We start from the raw sequence: 18,281 nt of genomic DNA on the forward strand, positions 1-18,281 counted from the left end.
AATCTGTAGATTGTTTTAAGAAAGCTGACAATTTTTACTATATTCATCCTGCCAATCCATGAGTAGGGGAGATCTTTCCATCTTCTGAAATCATCTTCAATATCTTTGTTCAGAGACTTGAAGTTCTTTTCATACTGATCTTTCACTTGCTTTGCTAGAGTTACAATGAGGTATATTATATTATTTGTGACTTTTTTGAAGGATGTTATTTTCTTAATTTCTTTCTCAGCTTGCTTATTCTTTGAATAGAGGAAGGCTACTGATTTGTTTGAGCTATTTTTATAGCCAGTCACTTTGTTAAAGTTGTTTATCAGGCTTAGGAATTCTCTGGTGGCACTTTTCGGGTCACTTAATAGTAATAATACTATCATATCATCTGCAAATAGTGATATTTTGACTTCTTCCTTTTCAATTTGTATACCTTTGATTTTTTGCTGTGTAATTCCTCTGTTTAGGACTTAAAGTATTATATTAAATAGGTAGAGAGAGAGAGAGAGAGTTGTCAACCTTTTCTTAAATACCCAAACCCCCTGATTATGAAGAGAGATATTCTTTGAAAAATTTCACTTTCCTACATTCTTCATAAAACAATTTTCCATAATGTTATTAGACATATTTATTAACTACACTTCTTCTGTTTCATTTTCCAGTATGTTAAAATATGCTCTAGTTATTCTTCCCTTCCTTCACTGAAAATGACCCCCTCTCATTTACATCATTCATCATAGTCTTTTATTTTTTTGGTTGATTTTTATGGAATAGTAGAGATCAATGAAGTACAGAGTGCTAATGAAATGGTACCTGGGTGTAAGCAGGTGGGATCTTTACCCATTGAGTGTGATCTTTTCAAAATATTGCGAGCGCTTACCTAGGAAGCGCAAGGCCCTGGGTTCGGTCCCCAGAACCAAAAATATATTGCACCACAGTGAGCCCTTAGATTCCTATGAATAGGAAGAAGAAAGGCAACTGAGATTCTGGCTCCTTAAAAAATTCAAGAAAGATGATGTAATGCACACTGCAATATTTCCTGCTGTCATATTCTCTTTTACAATTCTGAAGAAGATAAAATGTATGTGTTACAGTTATTTTGTTAGTATTAATGTTATAATAGACTTTTGCTATATATGACTCTAATCTTTTTATACATAATAAACCTACAGAAACAATTGAACAATATTCTTAATTTAATATTAAATCAGCATCATAGTTTCAAAAAGAATTCATAATGCATCCTGTGTAAAATGCAGTTCATGAGCACTTTCAGCATTTCAGTGGCTTCTGAGCATCTATTTTCTTGAAGCCTGCTCTCTTAAGGCTACACCTAATTTATTCTAAGATGCCATGGAACATGCAAAGTGAGAAAAGTTCCAGTTAGCTACAGATCCTACAATACAGCACAATTTGAAGCATGGCAAATGTAGTTAATAATATAACGTTGGCATTGAAATTATGGAGGTAACCACGTGGTATCTAATCAAACTTAAGACATCCTAAGTCTGATAGTGTGAACCAGAAGTAGAAATGATCCATTATATATTACTCATATTTGGTCTCATACAAGTTTTTCCAGTCTATTAGATCAAGAAAATGTCAAAAATGGTTAATTACTTGTGAGACAAGTATTAGAAGCCTCAAAATTTCATGAAATACATCATATTAATAAGTTGGTCTGAAAACATTTCCATTATTTGGCAATAAGACAAGAAATAGTAAAACATTCCTACAACCAATACAACCTATACAACCGAATTCTGTTACCTGCTGGTAGTAAACCTAGGGGTACTGAAGGTATGACATCTGGCAGATGGATATGTTTCATTTTGCATAATTTGATATATATACATGAAATCATTGACACATACTCAGGATTGCAATGGGCAATGGCTTTAAGATGTGAAATGGATGATTATGTCATTACACATTCATTGGAAATCGTGGCAACCATTATACAAGCAGTTATAGAAATAGCCAATAACACCCTTAAAAATATGTTTATCAAATTAAAAGGGAGAGTATAAACCCCTAGGAATAGTCTAAACAATGCCGTGTTAACTAAATTTTCTTAATGTTGGTGACAAAAGAGCAACAGTCGCTGAGAGACACTGGGCATTCAAAAAACTAAAGAACTAGGCCAACCAATATACTATAAGGATGTGCTAACATTAGAATGAAAACCTGCTATAGTTTTAAGATGTGGATGTAGCGATGCTGACGTACTTGAAAAGAATCAGAAAATATGGTTACCTATAAAACTTGTAAAGATTAGATCTGAAAAGGGAAACTTTATTAAGCTGGATATGAATATTTTCACAAAGTCAACAAACCAGGGTGATTCACTTTCACCAACTGTGTACAGTTATACATTTCTTGAAAATATGTATGCACATCAACTTTAGAAGGGACACCCCAAGTGATCAAATATAGACAGGACAACAATAGACTTGACAGACAACACATAAGCTGGAACAACAAAATACAGACTGGATAAAACAGACTGTTCAACAAATGCTACCACTAGTTAATATTTTAAATTTCAAAATAACATTTTTTCACTGGCCTCAAGTAGGAATTCTTCAGGAAAGAATTATAAAAGGCTATTCTGTGATTTTCTTGTGTTGAGACAAACGGATTTGGTTGTTTGATGTGTATACACATCAAACAACCAAATCTATTGTTTGTTATCTAGGGTGTTAGGTTTAAACCATTGTATACTGGTAAGAATATAAGATTGCTCCACTTTAATTATTGTAGATTTACAGGGATGTAAGGTTGTTTTATTCTTATTGCACATTAATAAAAATTTGTTTGGTTTGTTTGAATTATATATTAATAGAAATTTAAAGTTTTTAGATTATATTGTACATAAGCTGTTTATGTAAAATATAATGTAAAGTTCTAGTTTTATAGTTATTGTTTTTATTGTATGTAGATTGTCAATGTCAGGGAAACTTTTAAACAAAGATGCCCATGAGGCATGGTAGGGCATCTTTGGGGCATAGTCCAAAGAATGGTATTGCTGGGTCTTTAGGTAGGTCTATTTCCAATTATCTGAGGAACCTCCAAACTTATTTCCAGAATGATTATACCAGCTTACAATCCTACCAGCAATAGATGAGTGTTCCTATTTCTTCACATCCTTGCCAACATGTGTTGTCACATGAGGTTTTGATCTTAGTCATTCTGACTGGTGTAAAGTGGACTGGGGGTCATTTTGGTTTGCATTTCTATGATTACTAAGAGTTTTGAGCATTATTTAGGTTCTTCTCAGCTGTTCAAGATTCCTCTGTTGACATTCAATGTAATCTCCATCAAAATTCCAATACAATTCTTCAAAGTCATGGAAAGAGAAATTTCTTTAAAAATCATCTGAAAAGTAAAAAAAAAAAAAAAAACAAAACAAAAAAAAAAACAGAAGAGCAAAAGCAATTCTTAACAATAATGATTATTGTTAAGGGGGATCACAACCCCTGACCTCAGGCTCTACAACAGAGCAATAATGATAAAAACTGCATGGCACTGGTACAGAGACAGACAGGTTGATCGATGGCCATGGATTGAAGACCCAGAAAGAAAAAGAAAACACACACGCATTTATGCACACTTGATCTTTGACAAAGAAACCAAAAATATACAATGTAAAAAAGAGAGCATCTTCAATAAATGGTGATGGTCTAACTTGATGTCTGTATGTAGAAAAATGAAAATAGAACCATATTTTCTACCATGCACAAAGCACAAGTCAAAATGGATCAAGGACCTCAACATAAAACCAGATATACTCAATCTAATAGAAGAGAAAGTAGGAAGGAGCCTTGAACTTATTGGCACAGGGGAAATTCCCAAACAGAACTCCAATGGCTCATGCTCTATGATTAAGAATTGATAAATTGGACCTCATGAAACTGGAAAGCCTCTGTAAGGCAAAGAACATAGTAAATAAGACAAATCTGCATCCGATAGACTGGGAAAAAAAATCACTAACCCCACATCCAATAGAGGGCTAATATCCAAAATATATAAAGAACTCAAGAAGTTACCCAAACAAACAAACAAACAAACAAACAACACAATCAAAAAATGAATAATAGATAGCCTTTTCTTGTACCTTATGTCAGAAAAATTGTTTTAAGTTTCTCTATCTTTAATTAGATATTGGCTATTGACCTGCTGTCTATTGTCCTCATTGTGTTTAGATATGCCCCTATTTCCCTGATCGCTAAGACTTTTAAAATGAATGGGTGTTGATTTTCATTAAAGGTTTTTCAGTTCCCTGTGAGCAGATCATATTTTTCTTAATTTCAGTTTATTTGTGTGGGAGATTGCATGGGTCTACTTTTATATATTGGACCACCTCTGCTTCCCTGGGATGAATCATACTTCATCATTGTAGATGATGTATTTGCTCTGCTCTTTGGTTTGGTTTACAAGTATTTTACTTAGAACTTTTTCATCAGTATTCATGAGGAACATTCGTCTAAATGCTCTTTCTTTGTTGAGCTCTTGTGTGCTTCAGTTGTCAGGGTGACTGTGCCCTCATACAAGGAGTATGGTAATTCTCCTTCAATCAAATTTTTTAAAAATATTGCATTCTATAATTTGCTTTAATGTTATTGGTTAAAATGGATATTATTAGCCAATTCTGGATTTTCTATACACTCAATTTTATCTATTGTACTTTTTATATGTAAAGATGTGTTTCCCTTTTCTTTCATTCCTCTCCACTCTGACATTTCCCTACACCGGGGCATTGAGCCTTGTCAGGACTAGGAGACTCTACTCCCATTGATGCCCAACAAGAAAATCCTCTGCTACATATGTGAATGGATATATACGTTCATCCCTGTGTACTCTTGGGATGGTAGTTTTGTCCCTGGGAGCTCTGGGTATTCTGGTTGGTTGATACTGTGTTCTTCTTATGTGGTTGCAAATCCCTTCAGCTACTTCAGGACTTTCTCTAACTCCTCAATTGGAGACCCTGTTCTCTGTTCAAAGGTTGGCTACTAGAATGTGCCTCTATATTGGTAAGGCATTGAGAGAGCCTCTCAGCAGACAGCTATATCAAGATCCTGTCAGCATTCTCTTCTTTACATCCTCAATATTGTCTGAGTTTGGTGGCTGTAAACAGGATGGTTCACCATTTGGGGCAGTCTCTGGATGGCCTTTCAGTCTCATCCACACTTTGTCTTTGTATTTCCTCCTGTGAGTATTTTTGTCCCCTCTTCTAAAAATGTCTGAACCACCCACACTTTGGTCTTCCTTCTTCTTGAGCTTCATGTAGTTTGGGAATTGATTCTTGGTTAATGTATTGAGCATTTGGGCTAATATCTACTTATCCATGAGTGGGGAGGATGTATGGGATGTGGAACAGGTGGAATGGGAGGGGAATAAAAATATAGAGTGCATAAATAAATAAATAAGCATTTAGAAAGGGAGAGAAAGGTTGTTTTTTTTAGCAGTGAGTATCAGAACCTGAAAATATTCTAGGCCTTGATAAGATGTTACAGAAGCTAGAAGTTTCTAGGACATGATTATGAGAGCAGAGGAGGCAGTAAGTCCTACACACAACCATTATATAAGGCAACTAAATATTACCTTCATATATTTTAAATATCTCAATAAACACAAATATTTATTGAAAGGTACATCTGAGGAACAAGAACACCAATCTCCTATTGAATGTCATTAGGATCATCCAATTTTGGTGAAACAAACAAATTAGGAGGGGAAAAAAAGGAAAAAAACAAAACTCCAGATACCATAGCAATAAAACAACAAAAAGGCAAGCATAAAAATGTAACTTTCATTTTACATTATTCACAATAAAATAAAGAATACAAAAGACAACATGCTCAAGAAGATATAAGGGAATTGTAACTAACCACCATTTACGGTTGATAGGATTGCAAATTGATTAGCTACCTCTGAAATCCATGTGGTGAGTTAAATAAGCAATTAGGAATGTTAATAAGTAAATATATAAGGAAGCAAGGAATAAATAAATAAACTATCTACCATACATCCCTGCAATTCTGTAATATTAAACTGCAATTAATTATTCAGCCCTCTCCATTACAACTCCCTTCACAATAGCTAAGTAATGGACATAAACTAAATAACCTACAATTAATGATTTGATGATGAAAACATAGTGGAAATCTATTTAGCGGTGAAGAAAAATAAGGTTTTGAAATTTTCATTTAAATAGGTTGAACTAGCAAATATTGATTAAATTCAGAGACAGAAAGTAAAACAACACATGTTCTCATGACCTTAAACTCAATAAATAAAAAGTGATGGTGGTGGTGGGAATGTACAGTAGAGAAATGAACAGCAGGATATAATTGCTACGAAGAGTAAAACAGAAATATTTGGGGAATGTTGATTTGGAAGATTGGTGGGAAATCAATGAAGAACAAGGAGTAGGGAAGTGGATAGAAAAATAAATATCAATAATGATGTTTGAAAATCCATCAGAAAACATAATTCTGTGTTTACTTGAACACACACACACACACACACACACTTCCCAAAATATTATGTGCTATTGTTATTGCTTTAAGTTGCTTCCCAGAAACTGAAAGTAATTCTCTATTGCTGAAGATATTGAAGATCAGCATCCCCAACACTGTCTGAATTTGGTGGCTGTAAATGGGATGCATTACCATTAGTGGCAGTCTCTGGATGGCTTTTCAGGCTCTGAAGCACACATTATCTTCATATTTCTGACACAAAGCTTGAATGAGAAGAACTGGATTTGAGCTAGAAATCTTCTCCCTGGGAACTACGTTTCATAATATGGAATAGTGAATTGAGAATTGTGTAAAACAATTAATCTTTTTCATATCCATTTGGGAGTCCCATGAAACACAATAATAACCAGCAAGTCAAGTAATAGCTAAAGGTACAATAGGGACAGTTACATAATGACAGGAAACAGTAGCCACCAAATTGTTTTAAGGCCCATTAAGAGAAAGTACTCAATTCCTGGTTCTATAAGCATAGTCAAATCTGAGTTTCTCTTGAGATTATGAAACCTAGAGGATAATCTAATATTATCACCTATATAAACTAATATACTCTATAATTGCAAATTTAGTACATCCTGAGTCATCCACAGAAAATTGTAACTCTTTTTACATCAGATGGAGATAATTACAGAACTCCATAACTGGTCTAAATAGAATGAACAACTAAATAGAGGGGTGAAGAGCCATAATTCATTCATCTAAAGCACTACATTCCTGCTTAAATGTAAGGGAACATTTTGGAAGGAACGAAAAAAAATATTCAAGTAACCATAGTACAAGAAAAGCTGTGGTAATAATACAGGGCAGAATAGTGAAACTGAATATCTCAACAATAGAGTCTCTTCAAGAAAAGCCAAAATAGATATCATGTAACAAATAAATACAGATGTGGGGAATCTCAGTGACCCCATTCTTAGATGGAGAAATGGGAAATTAGTGATTTCTGGGAACAGAATTAGCCTTCCTATGGGTATATATGAATAAAAGGGAAATGATCCATTAATTTTAGAAAGCAAAGGGGTTTCATGGGAGTTGGAGGAAAATGAGAAAAATGATGTAATTATAGAACTTATATATGGAATTCTCAAGCTTCAATTGAAATGAATAAAATAATACCATTCTGTTGTAATTAAGACTGACATTTTTCATTTAAATTAATGCTTAAAAATATGATAAAAAATATACCATAATGGACTATCAAAAATGGGCTTAAGGATCCATGTTTTCTTTTCTAATTGTTTTCATTACTGATTCTAAGAAATATACGACATATTAGGTACTTGAAAATAAAGTTAATATTTGTAATAGTAAAAGTTATCAAAGGTTCCTAGCAAATAAGTAATAATAATTATAGGTGAAGTAAAATGAATAGTACCAAGTAATATCAAACAGTAAGGAAAAATAAATTGATCAAATGGTATCAGTGTTGACTGTATCCATGACAAATACATACATGTTGTTATACAATTAGAACTCTAAATAAGTGACAATGATACTACTCTTATTATGGAAAATTTTCATAACAAGCTATTACTTTGAAAAGTATTTCCTCTATGTTCATGCTGTTTTCTTTATAAGAAATCTTTAGATTTCTGTCTGGCATCAATGTGAGGAGAAGCCCTTGGTCCTGTGAAGACTTGTTTCCCCAGTGAAGTGGATGCCAAGGTGTTGAGGTAGAAGAGGGGTTTGGGAGGGGGAGCACCTTCATAGAACTAAAGGGGGAGTATAGAAGATGGGGGAACCGGGAAAGGGGATAACATTTCTAATGTAAATACATAAACTACCCATTAAAAATAGATTTTTCAAAATAGTGTGGCACTTCAGTGTTTGCCAGAAATTGACAAGCAAAAACCATGCAGTTTCATTAAAATCATTGATTTTTATCACATTGATATTTCAACATGACACATGATGGAAAAAACATAAAACTTACAAATAAGTAATTTTAATGTAGAGAAAAAGTGTAGACAATTAATTTAAAATGCCTTTTCTATCAGTAAGATTGGTTGTACTGATATTGGGTTTTTATTCTTTATTTTTTTTAAAGAATGGTGAGAAGGTTGAGAGAAAATTTATAGGTTTCACATCTCGACAAAAAAGCTACTGTTGATAAATGAAGATTCAGCCTTCTCCAGGGATGAGCACCTTGCTAATTAATCTTTTGTGTGTGATAATCAACACATAATTTTTGAATCACTCAATATTTACTTATCCAACACAATAAAGGTACAATATAGCTAAATTAGCCTGAGGGTAATAAATAATTTATTGCACATGATGTTCAATATTATAGGGGAATATCAAGGATTGTTTATCACCATAACAGGCACTCTGAAAACATCTTGAAGTGTAAAGTTCTTATCCCCTAGTTCTGTCTCTAAAATAGTTCTATAACTAACGAATTTTCAAGTAAAATTAATATAATATATAGGAATATATAAATAAATCCATATATGTATACAATAACAATTAGTGAAAAAACGATCATGAATTTGAAAGAGAATATGGGAGGATAGGTAGAAAAGAGGAAAGGTAAAGGAGAAATGCAATTAAAATATAATTCAAAACAATAAAAGATTAAAAATAAGGGTATTAATATGGCATTTTCAGAAATAGTAATGACTGGTGTTCAAAAATTCAAAGATTTTTTTTTAGCAGAGTGATGTGAGATTATATCAAAACATACAATAATAAATGTAAATTATCTTCCCTTCAGGATGTTATGCAAGCATTGCATGTGCTTAGACCAGTGTTTGGGAAGTTCCTGCTGCAATGCAGCTATTAAGATACTGGTCCTTAATTGTGAGAGTGGAGCCACCAATAAACCTTATTGGGGGAATAATAAGAGCACCATAAATTTGCAGGTAAGAACAATTTTTGAAAAAAGGTCATAGATTTGAAAAAAAAAAGCAAGGAGAATTATTGGAGGATTTTGAGGAGGAAATAGAAAAATGGAGAAATCACATTGTAATATAAAAAGAAAGTATTTTATTACATTATTTTATTTATTTACATTCCAAATGTTGCCCCCCCTTCTCCATCTCCTTTCCCTGAATTAATCTGCCTACTCCACTACCCCTTTGTCTCTAAGAGGGCATTCATTCCTACTGAGGCCAGACATGGCTGTCCTTAGCTACTTGTGTGCTGGGGACCACAAACCAGACCTTTTGTTGGGAGTTTAGACTCCAGGAGCTTTGAGGGGACTGGTTTAGTTAGTACTGTTTTTCTTCCTATGCAATTGTCCTTCATTTCAGCTCCTTTAATTCTTGTCCTAATTCTTCCATATGGGTCCTGACCTTAGTCCAATGATCTTTTGTAAGTATCTGCATCTTTCGAGGTCAGCTGCTGGAAGAACCTCTCAGAGGACAGCAATGCTAGGCTCCTGTCGGCAAGCACAATATGGCATCAGTAATAATGTCAGTGATGGGATGGGCAGGTCACTAAGTGGACATTGCTTAGATAGGAACAACTCTTGGTCAAGAATTTTGAAGTTACTTGGGTGTCCCCTTCCCTTCCATAGGGGCGCTGTCTATGTATAGGAGGTATACCACAATTTTTAATTGGATTAGTAGTTTGCTGAACCCTAACTTGTTGAGTCTTTGTATATTTTGTATATTAGCCCTCTTATGAGAAGAAAAACCAGGCCAGGAACTCTGGTAAGGTAGAGGGTTCAGACCCAGTGACTCTGTGCGTACACACCTGAGGCTTAGACTACTTACAGCTTCCTGCCAGAATCCTGACTCGGAACAGGTGCCATGTCCTCAAAAAAGAAATGTGTCCTATGGTCACACAGGCTTAAAACAGAATTCTCCATGCTAATGAGGTACCTAGAATCCTGGAGGCTTTAGTCAAAAAGCTTCCCTTCCTGCAAAAGGTATTTTATCTCAGCCCTACCATTAGAAATGGGTTTCCTACATTATGTATCCATTTTCAATAATGAAGATCCAATGAACTGTTGAGAACAATGGACTGTCTCTTCCATCAAAGATCTGTCTAGAGCCATGGAGAAGGCATTTGATTACAGAGGTGCAGCTTAATTCTCCCATAGAAGGCCTCACTGCTCTCCCAGCAGAATTGACACCAAGCAAGCCTCTGCTAAGCTAAAGAAAATCACCAACAGGGACAAGTAAGTAGGAGATCCCCTTGCCCCACTCCTACACCCATCTGTGTACTGGGATAGATGCTGTCCCCAATCCATGTGCCCCTTAGTCTTTCTCTGCTGTTCTTCAACTCCTAGAGGCTGCTAGATGTCCAAGTGTCAGAGAACTCCACAGCTCTTGCTTCCATCTCTAAGCAACTATAACCTCCAAATCGCTTCTTAGATATAGGTATGACTTCAAGCTCATGTCTGATCTCCACTTTTATATTTCATATAGTTTGGGCTTCTACGCCTCCTATGTATACCTTCACACCTTAACTAGTTGTGATCCATGTAAGATACAATAACAACTTGTATAAAGTGATATGGTAAAATAGTGGCATGCAAATTTAGAGAAAACCACCCATTTCTTTTTGGACTTAATGCCCACCTCACAAGTTGAAACCTATATAACACACCAAAACCACATCAACAACCTTTCTCTACATAGGTAATAGACCCTAGGGAAGAACCTACGTCTTATTTTGAATTACTGAAAGTTTTATTAAACTATTGTTTTCTAAATAGTATTTCACAGATTTTATATATTATTTCTTTTCTTCTTTATAATGCTCCTCCTACTTTGGAATCATTTTTTTGTGTGTCACAACACACTAATTAAGAATCAATATGATGAATGTAAATATTTTCCTACTATCTCTTTGTGGTTTTCATAATCCCTGAAACCAATGGGACATGTTTACTCTTCCCAATACTTTTTAATAGTTTTTATGTTTACCTATGCACTTCAAAAGATAACAACTCCATAAAAAGTATAAAATTTTACTTTATATCAATAAGTAATATGATTAAAGTCATATCCACACAAGCCTTTAACCTTATTAAGAGGTGCATATGTATTCAAATTAGTGAATACACACAAAAACTATTTTGTTTACATGGTGCTTCAGATTGAACATAATTTGTCTGCTACACAGTTAAATGATTAGATCTTAATTCTACTGTTCTGTCCATTTTAGTATTTGATTGTCAATTATCCAGTGTAATCAAGTATTAGAAGAATACCTTCTCTTTAAAATGGAAATTTACATGCAACATGTTGTTAAGATATTAAAATAGTTACAACTACACAAACTAGTATAATTTCTAATTGCATAATTAGTATTTATCATGTCACCCACAGAAATGTAACACTTTTTACAGCAAATGAATAAGATTACAGAACTCTATAACTGCCTAAATAGAGGGAACAACTGATGGTGAGGTAACAGCTAATATTTATCCATATATATACATAACTCCCCTGCCTAAAGCTCAGGAAACATTTGGAAGAAGATATATATAAAATGATGGACTGTCAACTATGGGCATAAGGATCCATGTCTTCCTCGGCATTTCTTTATATCGCTGATTCTGAAAAGCATATGAGATTTTAGGTACTTGAAATATAAAGTTGAGATTTGTAATAATATAGATTAGCATAGGTTCCTAACAAATATGTAATAAAAATGTATAGTGGATTGAAATAAGTAGTAGCAATCAAATCTATGTGTTTTTAAACACTTTAGTCTAATAAATAATCTTCACATGATTTCTGCTTATGTAAATTTTTTCAAGCGTTTTTTTCAATGCAACACTGACATCCTTATTCCTCAGGCTGTAGACCAAGGGGTTCAGCATGGGAACAACAGTAGTATAAAACACAGATGACACTTTCCCTTGGTCCATTGAATTCACTGATGATGGTTGTAAGTACATGTATGCTGCAGAACCAAAGAAGACAGCAACAGCAGAGATGTGGGAACTGCAAGTACTGAAGGCTTTGGATCTTCCCTCTCTGGACTCAATGCGAAGGATGCTGGCAATGATGAAGATATAGGAAGTACTAATGGTCAGCACTGTGGCAAAGATGTTCAGTGTACCAAAAAATAAAATCAATATTTCACTGATATAGGTATTAGAGGATGCAAGTTGCAAGATGGGAAGAAGATCACAGAAATAGTGGTTAATCACATCTGATTTGCAGAACTGAATACTAAACATGAATCCCATGATTACTGATGCACAGAACACAGCACAAACATATACCACTGAAATCAAAGAACAGTAAATTGGAGGAGACATGGTTATATTGTAAAGCAAGGGGTTACTGATAGCAACATAGCGGTCATATGCCATTACAGCTAGTGTGTAGCACTCTGCACTGCCAAAAATGATGACAAAGTATAGCTGAGCCAAGCATCCAGGGTAGGAGATGATGTTCTTCTCTGTCACAAAGCTCATCAGCATTTTAGGGGTAACAACTGTGGACAGACAGAAGTCAGTGAAGGACAGACTGCTGAGGAAAAAATACATGGGTGTGTGCAGGTGGGAACTGAGTCCAATCAGTGTGATCATGCACAGGTTCCCTGCCACGGTGATCAGATAGATTCCTGTGAAGAGGAGGAAGAGCGGCAGCTGGAGTTCTGGCTTCTCTGAGAGCCCAGCCAAGAAGAACTGAGTCACTGTGCAATGGTTTCCTGCTGCCATTTTCTCCATTCTTACCTTGGAAGAGTAAAACAGTATATATCTGTCAGAGTGATTTTATTATTATTTTCCATGTATACAACATATGTATATGAGTTATTTTTGCCTTAGTAATCCTTTTTCATGTATGTAGTTACCTTAACTGGATCACTTTAGTTAAATAAAATTTATCTCGTATTATTTTTAAAATATACTTGGAAGTTAAGATTGCAGTTCATATAAAATACTATCACTGAATTAAGTTTAAAAATTTTTCATCATTGCCATGTCTTAAAATTAAATTTAGCATGTGTATTAGCAAAATTTCCTGACTGCGTTGAAGAAGGAGGCTTTCACTAAAAAGGTGAATGATTATCCAAAATTTACTTTTTCTATTGGATGTCCAGAGCTCCTATTTTTTGACATTCCCATTTTTCTATTTCCTAACATAGGTAAGGTCTTTATATACCAAAAGTGAAAATTGATTTACATCTCGAGAGTACTGTATTAAATTATGTAAACGTGGTGTTACTAGGATTAAGTACTGGACACATGTAACAGAGAAATCATATATCCATAAATCTATGGAAGGGGCATATTACATATCATCAGAAAATGTTAAAAACAGGACACAGGCCTGCCTGAAAAGGGAAGAAGCTTGACTTGGAAGAGTTGGGAGAAAGAGAGTGAGTATGATCAAAGCATGTGTAAGAACAAAAGAGTTGAGTAAAGAGTTTTAAAGATTAAAGGGATGAAAATGAGGAGACAAAGCCAGAATCATTAAATAAGTCTGCCATAGGACTTAATATGAAATGCCCTAAATATCTGCAATAGTGACACCATAAAGACAACAATGTTAAAGTAAAATGAGAATTAATGAAAAATACACTTTATAGGCAGGAGACTTGTAAGGTCAGTATGTGAAGTTTAAATATGTATACAAGCATATGCTCATTATGATTAAACAACAACGAAATCAAAGTGAGATGCTTTCATACAAGTATATAACAATGGCTTTAGAAAAGTTGCAGCAATGTCACATGTAGGTGAGGCGTACAGTGCATGCATCAGCGGAGTGAATTGTAAAACCTTGAAAATTTGTAAAACTAACTTGACAGCATAAGTGTGAACATAAATCTTCCATTCACTTCAATTAAATGTTTCTCATTTTTCCAAGAAAAATGGATACATTTTTATGTGTAAAATTTGTGAAAATATTCTGTCAGTTTTATTTATAAATTACCAAAGCCTTGTATGACAGAACCAAATATTAAATTGTATTTTTAGTATAGAAGGTAATCCTGACTGGCATTTACAATGGGAAAAATCACTAAGGCAGACAAGAGGATATGCTATTATTGTAATAGCCATGAAGTAAAATTTTCAGGGAGGCACAGCATTTATGGATATTGTCACAATCACTGTGAATTCATATCGAAGCTGTCTCTTTTTGCCTGGATGGCGTTGTTCCCTTGCAATCATTCACCATCTTGCATGAATGGCTCCCTCTTTTGCTAGCCAGTAAGATCCCATAAACCCATGCAAAACCCTCAGGCTCCTCTCCCTACTACTGGTTACACTACAGAGCTCAGTGGTATTACCTTGTTGCTGAAGGTACCGTATACCTGAAGCACAAAGTATGGAGATACTAAGATGGCTTGGTCTTTAAGTTTCGTCACGATCAGCTAGCTTTTATAGTGCTTGAAGCTACTATAGATACTACTGGAGGAAGCGATTATCCAGCAAAGTCTCTGCAACCTGTGAACTATATTAATTTTCTGGATTGGAGGACATTCTCAGTGCTAAAATTGTGTCATGAACATCACAGTAATATTAAAACATTTTCTATTCACAAAATAAAAAATACTAGATATTATTGTCAGACCAAAGACATGTTACTTATTAAACATTTTAAAAATTTCATCAAAGCATATTAAAGATTATTAAGGATTATGCTATTCCAAAATAGGCACTATTAGGAAACACTGAATGTATGCATTTTGTTTTTCATTTTTTACTGTATGTTTTAGTTATCCATGTGCCCAATGACTTAGTAAACCCTGTCCTAATAACTGTTAAGCAAGGTACAGAAATGCATGCACTAAAGTGCTTTTTATGTTCTTCCAAACTTAATTTTCTAATTTGAGTCCCACCTATTTTTAATAAACTATATTTTCCTTTCCCAGCTCTACATACAGTTTAAATCTGTTTTGTCTTGTATAAATGCATCGCCATAAGCTTTATGTTTGCCAGTCCCTATATATCAAACAATGTATTCTGTATTTCTACTTTATTATTTTGTTTCTTTATAGTAAAACATCTTTCAATTGAATTTCTAAAATTAAAAAATGAAATAAAATGATATAAAATATGAACAAATTGACAGAATTCAATCTAATAAAATACAAACAAAACTCATATACTAGGTCTTTCATGTAGCCCTGAGAGAATTGAAGAAAGGTTTAATAAGAGTACATCTCATGAGTATGGCATTCTTTAATGTCCAATATTAGTAAAGAAATCATACTTCAAAAACTCATAGATAGGTTTATAATAATTCAAACTGTGGTTTTCACATATAAGTGAAATACATAATTTTACAGTATTTAAGAAACCAATACAGTACTTAAGGCAACCTTTGTCTATTTGGGGTCATTTCAGAATTTACCATAAAAATCATTATAGCCCAATGTTATAAAAATATACATCCTAACAGACTAAAAATAATGAATTCAAAAAATTTAGAATACATATAAGGCTCAATACCAAGCTTTCTTCTTGAACCTCTTTAATATGCACACGTACTACTAGAAGGTGTTTTAATTTTAAAATATTGTATTTTTTAATTACATGTTTCTCTATATAAAGTATGTATCCACAGGTATATAATACATTGTGGTGCACATTGGAATGCCAGAGAATAAGTCTGAATGACATGTTTTCTCCTTAACCATGGGAGTACAGGGATAGAATTCAGGTCATTAGGATTGTGTGGCCAAAGCTTTACCCTGTGAGTCATCTTAACTGTCCAATTTGTGCCTTAATTTCTATAACAGTAACATATATAGGTGCTTTTCCCTAACATGTAAAACAAATATTAATATGAAGTGTGTATTAATTTATTTCCTCATGTTGTTTTTCTTATGTCACATAAAATATTTACAGAATTAATAACTATTTTGAAAAAATGACAAAATGTAAACATATTCATGAAGATAAAAATAGTGTTGCATATTTTGTTTAATCTTACCCTTATCACCAAGAGAGTACTGAATTGTGACAAACAGCTCCAGAGTAATCTTTATCTCTTTTCAAGGTCACCTCCACAGCTATAAATATGTAGATTCTACTCTATTTCTAAGCTCACTGACTTCTAATAGTATATCAACAGTCCACATTCTAACATCAGTGGAAGCCGGTGGTCTTACCTCCTTGATCATTATTTTATTTGGAATTTATGTTTCAATGTAGATAAATGGCTAGCTTATATAAACATTAAAATAGTGAAAATATTTATTTACCTCTTAAATTTATTTAATATTCAGTTTTTAAGCCTTTTCAAAATTTCATGGATAGAAATCTCTTCTGGTAGCATGTGGATGTCTGTACTACCTAAAAAATTAAGAATAAACTGTAAAAGTATATGAAAAATTAAAAATAGGTGTTTGTACTTGGGAGATATTACATTGTGGAAAATCATTCTAATACCATGCTTTTTTGACACCTTTCTTCCCCTGTCCCCATTTCCTTCCTCCTAGATCTCTCTCAGTCTCATAATCTCCATCTCTCTCTAAATATTGTTGTATTACACAGAAAGTCACAATGACATTGTCACTGCAGTAGCAGAAATTGTTGTGACATCTGCTTTACTTTAAGGAATTCACAAGCCAAATATTCCTTGCAAGAATATATTAACTAGGAACTGGGCACTAAATGTGTGATAAAAATTACAGAAAACATAAAACTAAGAGGAAGAGGCAATAAAAGTTGTAATCAAATGGATTATTATTTCATACTCATGAAATAATAAATGGAGTATACTAATATTTTAGTAATGTTACATAATAAACAAAAATTTGAATAAATTCACAACCACATTTTGAAATTAATCAATTTGATCAAAATTTAGGATTTGCTGCTAATATTTTCAGAATATTATCATTTATGAAAATTTTGATTACTCAGATCACTATAGATTTAATATTTTTCAATGAAATTTTCATTTTGGTCCCCAGTGATTTTCTGGATAAAATAAAAATACAAAACTTGTAATACTACAGTGTGGTAAGTTCAAAATCTAACAAAAACCTAGTTTCATGGGCTAGCAATTCTGGAAGATAGAAAAGGAAGTCTAATCTTGTACTTAAGGCTAATTATGTAAATTAAAGTCATCATAGTACAAATCGCAGGTTAAGGGTGGTTTATACATGGGTTATAACCCCATGACAGGTTTCCATTTTTTTACTTAAATTTAATGGACATCACTCATTTATAATGGTAAGGAATAGATCTTGTGGCCAGACTACCTTCAAAGTTAATAGAACCTTATCTCTACAGTACAAATATAATTTGAATTCATTATATATTAAAAGAGAAGCTCAATACCAAATCAGCTACAATGACTTATTAAATATAAAAAGAGTGGAAATAAATTAAGCAAGGACACATTTATTAACCTGTAAATTGTTTCTGAAATTGCTATTATACAACATATATACATTATTCCAGGTCATATGTAAAACTACAGGTATACTTTTAATTAAAAGAAATGATAAAATTTGTAGACTAAGAGAATATGAATAAAAGTGCAGAAATTTTCATGAAAAACATATCTTAGAGTGTAGCAAATTATACTATATTATTTTAGATTTTCCTGATTCCTTATCACATAATGATTTCTGAAAGATCTCTGATCTGGCTTCTTAGCTCAGGGGCTGTTTAACTGTAATATAGCCAAGAAGTCCCAATGATGCCTAAGGGTTGAAACATTTACCATAGCCGTAATCTCTTCCAAAGCCCTGTTAAGTCTTGCATTTCTCCTGTGTGCCATGAAGTTACAAAGCCTAACATAAAGCTGCTATGTTAAGTTTCAGGCTATGACATTCACCGTGAACATTCTAGCTAAAGGATCGACATTGGCAAGATGAAGC

At 33.5% G+C, this 18,281-nt stretch overlaps 1 protein-coding gene across 1 annotated transcript; it reads right to left on the reverse strand.

The window, feature by feature from the left end:
• Positions 1–12,195: 12,195 nt before the first annotated feature.
• LOC116913671 (olfactory receptor 1537-like) lies at positions 12,196–13,164 on the reverse strand. The gene has a single exon (XM_032917957.1). It carries the CDS (start codon positions 13,162–13,164, stop codon positions 12,196–12,198), a length of 969 nt encoding a protein of 322 aa, XP_032773848.1.
• Positions 13,165–18,281: the final 5,117 nt, after the last annotated feature.

Source organism: Rattus rattus, chromosome 12, assembly GCF_011064425.1.
Source record: "Rattus rattus isolate New Zealand chromosome 12, Rrattus_CSIRO_v1, whole genome shotgun sequence".
In the NCBI taxonomy this organism is placed as follows: domain Eukaryota; kingdom Metazoa; phylum Chordata; class Mammalia; order Rodentia; family Muridae; genus Rattus; species Rattus rattus.

What these genes read in the sequence shown, in the direction of transcription:
- LOC116913671 (XM_032917957.1), bottom strand. Translation starts at nt 13,164, where the DNA reads ATGGAGAAAATGGCAGCAGGAAACCATTGCACAGTGACTCAGTTCTTC.